The sequence below is a fragment of the Symsagittifera roscoffensis genome, chromosome 1 (genome assembly GCF_963678635.1).
Source record: "Symsagittifera roscoffensis chromosome 1, txSymRosc1.1, whole genome shotgun sequence".
Taxonomy (NCBI): domain Eukaryota; kingdom Metazoa; phylum Xenacoelomorpha; order Acoela; family Convolutidae; genus Symsagittifera; species Symsagittifera roscoffensis.
The window spans coordinates 33,602,471-33,608,470 of record NC_087062.1 but is presented as its reverse complement, the minus strand read 5'-3'; the positions used below and the strand labels follow the sequence as shown (position 1 = coordinate 33,608,470).

Genomic DNA, 6,000 nt, shown 5'->3' with positions numbered 1-6,000 from the left:
TTCAAATTTTAGTGCATTTTATTCAAAATTTTTGAATTGATACAAACGTCAGACAGGTCAACTTTCACCGTAACTTGAAAATAACATGTGAAGTCTTGAATATAACGGTAAAAAAAATTTTTGTCCGTCTGAAAACGTCAACTTAAACTACTACTCAGTAATCAACTATTTATGTCATCACGGTGACTAATGTTTAATTCACTTCAACAATTAATTGCAAAATTAACGCATAACAGGAACTTGAGAAAACAACTTATTTTTAATAACTATCACTTTGTTACTTTGAACGAGTACGAATAAGACTAAAAAAAAACATACCTAGTTTTCGTGTCAATGTATTTTGGATGATATTCTTTATTTTACTGAAATATTTATTTTATAGTTACTGTTCTAGTGGTTATTAACATGAACACAAATTTTGTTGTCGCTCTACTGGTGGTTTTGTCTCAGTCAAAAGAGTGAACAGGGAGGGAATGGAATTCATTTCTCCTGAAAAAGCAAAGTTTTCCGACCATTTGGAATCACAACTGAAAGGGATTCAGCGTGTAAACACGCCCAAGTAATATTTTTTCTTACATTGGTCACAACAAAAATATCATTTTCTGTTATCAAAAGTGTGGAAACAACGAAATTTTCTCATTTTAAGGTTGAAAATTTCTCTTCATGGCCTCTCGCTTCAATCCAATAAAACTAACTTCACATCAAAATTCTATAATTAAAGACTAAACAATTAAGTTATTTACAGATAGAACGAGAACATTATTTTGCCGCAGTTAATATAAGAAATCATTGAGAGCTGGTGAGCTTCTTGGCGAGTATCTCTGGACTGGTCTGAACTGTGAGCAGCTGGGCTATGGCTGGTTCATTTTTGAGTCCGTGACAAAACTCTTCAAAGGAGATGACATTGTCGTTGTCAGTGTCCAGTTTGGCCATCATTTTCTTCACGTGTTTCTCTGGAGTGTCGTCTTCTGCGCTTCCGTTCACGTGGACTATGGTGACCCCTACCATCTTGTGAAGTGCAGTGACTAGTTGAACCATCTCCTCATACTCAATCGTACCTGAAGATAAAATTGTACATACGTGCAATATATTTCTGCTTCAAAACAGTTGCAAGCGTTATCAAGTCAAATATAAGGAAATGAAATGTCATTGAACGCAGTGAAGACACTTATTTGAAGGGAGGTATCTAGGATTTTCTTTTTGGGGGGATTGGATTTTTAATTTTAAAAAAAATTTCACGTCGACCAATTTGATTTTTCGAGCTCTCCGAAAATACTATAAAGACCCTATTTTGTGGTAGTTTTTGCAGTTGGCCAGCCAAAAATGGATGTAAAATTATACCAAGGGGGGAGGGGAACATTTGGAAATTATTGGCAACCGGAATTGAAGGAAGGGGCGGTCGCATAGTCCCCCTTCTCGGCACGCCACTGAGAACTGTCATTATTAACAAAAGGCTATGAGAGTTGATTAACAAGCGTTTTGAGCATCTTATCCAAAAATTTTATTAGCCTAATTTGTAGCATAATCGATAGAAAGATTTGATGTGTACCTATTGAAACCAGGATAGCCGGCTTTTTTACAAGTAGTGCAGAATGTTCCGAGTACAATGATTTAGGTGCAAAATATATAGAAAAGATGGAACAATTATTAAAAATCTATATTTGTTTCAGTTTTTCTCCAAATCTTGTTTTTCGTTGCCAAAGTGCGAATGAATTGGGTAACGAACTGATAACATGCGAAGTTATACTAGCTATAAAAACGTAAAATTGTTGGTACAACTAAATAGAGAGTTCAGGTTCTTATCAAATGTAGTCTGAAAAACAGAAAAATAACAAAAACAAATTTTTGGATCCTATTAAATAACCCCTTCACTAAGAGTTCAATTGTTAAGAATATATGAAATTTGTGACTTGTAGCAACCCCCCTTTGCAATTAGTTCACAAAGATTCCAAGTTTTTTTCAACAATGAAACAATTTTTTGAACTTTTAGAACCCGAATCACGATTGAGAAGGCTTTAATGTAATAATGCTCCAATCAACCCATGAGAACTTTTCGAGGTAGTCTAATTTGAGTGAGTAATAGTTTCCGCTCCATCTTTTAAGGGGAGGGGGGGGGGGGGCAGTAGGAACTAAAATAAATCATATATTAAATTACAAACTCAGCGAAAATAGTTCAGCTGACCATTTGAGTCGTTGTCGATCATGTCGAATGCCAATCGCATCTTGTCCTCTGGCGACCCTTTGCGAGTCACCGACAGTGCCATGATGACCTCCCCGAAGTCCAGACTGCCGGAGTTGTCCCGGTCGAACATGTGCATCATCTGGGCACTAATCTCACTCGCGTCGCCCTCCCGGAACACCGACTCTGAAAAAAAGAAATCATGATATAATTTTGATGGAGTTTCCATTGGAATTTCAAGTTTCAAGAGCTCATTTCCATAACAATTACTCCAGAATATCAATTGAAAATTTTCAAAACATGTTGTTCACCCGATTCGTAACAATTCGAAAAAACATATCGATATAAACAGGATGTTGACCAGAAGTTCGTTGACCGTCACTGTGATGACATGAGAATTCATCCAAGTTATATCTCCTAATTGACACTCAGTGAATAAATATACAGTAGTACCTGATCTATTGAAGAAAATAATATCAGAAGTGAATCTTTATTAATTGATGTCTCTTTATTATGAGTTTGAGTAAAAATGATTGTCGAAATATGTCGACATTGAGTTTTTCCGATGGTTTTAACCGATCCTATCCATAAGGTTGATGCCAAGGGGGCGGATCTAGAATTTTCTCGAGGGGGGCTTAGGTAGACCATATTGATTTTCCGAGCTCTCTAAAAAGACTCTGCTTTGGCCAAAACTTCTGCGCCGCAGGCAAAAATGGATGTCTCAAAATAGTTCAAAGGGGGGACCCTTTGGGTCGGCAGGGGGTCGAATCCCAGAGAAGGGCGTCCACCCCCCTCCCCCCTCCCTAAATCCGCTACTGTAGACAATGTCATTAAATTTCGACCGCATCTATCAATTGCAAGGTTCGTTGCTAAGTTGAAAGTCTTAGAGAAAAATGAATTAAACTGTTGTTATTTTCTGGACTTTTACTTCCGATCAAGCTGTAGTCGGTCTTTTCTCTCTCATGACTGACATCCTACAGCATAACCCGAGAAGATTTAAGTGTCGTGTTTATGGTAACAAAGTTGAAAGAGTTTTTTGAGATCAACATTAGCCAAATGGAAACTCCGATATTTTACCCACGCGTTAAAGTCTAGAATAAAGGATAGTTCAGACAATCAAACTTTGCTAAAGCATGAGGGGGAAAATATCAGTCAGTTATTGCGTATCTTTGTCAATTTCTATTGACGATCTGAAAAAATTCTCTAGCATTTAAAATGTTCGCTGCGAAAACTTGTTTTAAGCCAAAAAATTAGATGTTGCTCACAGTTTTGCACAGTTTTGCTCACAGTTTTGCACATAAATTCCAGCCAAATGAAGACAACGATCAAAAACCTGCTTATTTCATTGTTTGATCTGAAAACAATTAAACAAGAATTCAACCCAATCATTCAAATTGGACTGTTTTTGTTGGCGTCAACCAAACTTCGTGATTAAGCAAAAAATTGATAGAATGAAAACTATTAAAAAAACTAGTGACATTGTTAAGAGTTGCCGCCACGTGATAACGGAAATCGATCTTAACCACCTGCAAACAATCAACCTGAAACGTAGGGATTCTGAATATACAAACTTACCCATATATATTTTGATCTAATTCTGTTTTTGGCGGCTCTCTTACTCACTTCGAAAAAAACCACTTCGATTCTACGTTTTTTTTTGCTGATCTCTATTATCACTTCAAAAAAATGTTTAAATTTAAAAATTTTGGGGAGATATCTAGCTGTAAACCCGGTTACGGAGCGTATATTTTTTTTACTCTCAAGGTCAGCTCATGTTTGAGTTTTATAAAGTAAACGCCCAAAGCGGGATTCGAACCAATAATTCTGTGCTTTTAAGCTCGGCTATACTGTCCTTGTTTTATATGCAACTATAGCTCATCTTATTGCCGTTACGTTCTTAATTTACATTGCTCAGCAACATGTGTGATTTGAGTTTCACAGAAATTTATAGAAAAATTTCTACATATGTACCAACAACACTCAAAAGACCGACTCTTAGAAGCGAAATGTGAATAGTACTCCAGTTATGATCAAGACGAAAACCAAACATGAATCTACGATGAACATGCAGACTGCTATAATTTTGACGACTATCAAAGTTTTTGCGATATGTTTATTGCCGTCTTTTAGTTGGGAACCCAAATTGTTTTTCACGAAACTTAGGCACATAAGCAAACATCTCCTTTGTTTTGCAAACATCTCCTTTGTTTTCTATCAATTGCAAGGTTCGTTGCTAAGTTGAAAGTCTTAGAGAAAAATGAATTAAACTGTTGTTATTTTCTGGACTTTTACTTCCGATCAAGCTGTAGTCGGTCTTTTCTCTCTCATGACTGACATCCTACAGCATAACCCGAGAAGATTTAAGTGTCGTGTTTATGGTAACAAAGTTGAAAGAGTTTTTTGAGATCAACATTAGCCAAATGGAAACTCCGATATTTTACCCACGCGTTAAAGTCTAGAATAAAGGATAGTTCAGACAATCAAACTTTGCTAAAGCATGAGGGGGAAAATATCAGTCAGTTATTGCGTATCTTTGTCAATTTCTATTGACGATCTGAAAAAATTCTCTAGCATTTAAAATGTTCGCTGCGAAAACTTGTTTTGAGCCAAAAAATTAGATGTTGCTCACAGTTTTGCACAGTTTTGCTCACAGTTTTGCACATAAATTCCAGCCAAATGAAGACAACGATCAAAAACCTGCTTATTTCATTGTTTGATCTGAAAACAATTAAACAAGAATTCAACCCAATCATTCAAATTGGACTGTTTTTGTTGGCGTCAACCAAACTTCGTGATTAAGCAAAAAATTGATAGAATGAAAACTATTAAAAAAACTAGTGACATTGTTAAGAGTTGCCGCCACGTGATAACGGAAATCGATCTTAACCACCTGCAAACAATCAACCTGAAACGTAGGGATTCTGAATATACAAACTTACCCATATATATTTTGATCTAATTCTGTTTTTGGCGGCTCTCTTACTCACTTCGAAAAAAAACCACTTCGATTCTACGTTTTTTTTGCTGATCTCTATTATCACTTCAAAAAAATGTTTAAATTTAAAAATTTTGGGGAGATATCTAGCTGTAAAACTAGTTATGTCCTCTGTTATATCTTGTTTTTATGTTTTTTCCTCAGTTATAGTAACTAAAAACCAACGAAATTTAAAAAGGTAGTTTATCTGTCACATCAATCTCAATAAAGTTTTCTTGGCAAATCTCCTGCTGCGCATCGATACACAACAGTCATGTAAGCTCAGATAACTTTTGTTTGAATTTTTGATCTAATTGGACGGTTTTATTGGACTGCTCAAAAGTCTCTCAATAATAGCTGGTAAGAGCTATGGAAACTTCTCAAATTTGCATCCTTGTTGTGTCTAACTGCAAGCTCAAAACTCATTGCAGAAGTTAACGATAGATACGACTGCATACCGAACATTTTGCGTAGAGCTTTTTCGTCCATCTTTCCATCGGGATGTTCCTTCTTGAATCTCTTGAAGTACTGTTTGAGTTCCTGCTCTGAGAAGTTGGTCTGCTCTACCAATGCCATGATTGTGTCCTTTTGGCCCATTGCATTCCCTTCTCTGCAGTATTTGAAAGACACCACACGCCACGCGGAGTCTAAAAAAGCCATTGTATATAGTTGAAAGTTTGGCTTCAGATCAGTACCGGTCTTAGGGATATTAAGTATCCTCCCCCTACCGTTCAAACCCTGTCCACCCAAATACTCGCTCTTTGGTACTTTTTACGGCATCCTTTTTCGGCCGATCGAACTCCTTGCTTATACTAATTTTGTGCGCGTCATACCCTTCCAAAAACTG

General features: G+C 36.5%; 2 protein-coding genes across 4 annotated transcripts in view; one reads left to right on the top strand and one right to left on the bottom strand.

Annotated features, from left to right (window-relative positions):
- The window catches only part of LOC134843261 (translationally-controlled tumor protein homolog), a 424,116-nt gene that overhangs the window by 200,568 nt on the left and 217,548 nt on the right, over positions 1 to 6,000 (top strand). The window lies entirely within an intron of this gene.
- LOC134856618 (uncharacterized) overlaps positions 716 to 6,000 on the bottom strand; it is a 44,595-nt gene continuing 39,310 nt past the window's right edge. Inside the window, exons 2-4 of one of the 2 annotated variants that reach the window (XM_063872894.1) lie at positions 5,612 to 5,800; positions 2,183 to 2,365; positions 716 to 1,058 (exon numbers count right to left, since the gene is read on the bottom strand). In XM_063872894.1, coding sequence (XP_063728964.1) covers positions 787 to 1,058; positions 2,183 to 2,365; positions 5,612 to 5,800 — 644 coding nt within the window. In that variant the 3' untranslated portion in view covers positions 716 to 786. The remainder of the gene's footprint in view (positions 1,059 to 2,182; positions 2,366 to 5,611; positions 5,801 to 6,000) is intronic. The other variant, XM_063872900.1, reaches the window with a different exon arrangement.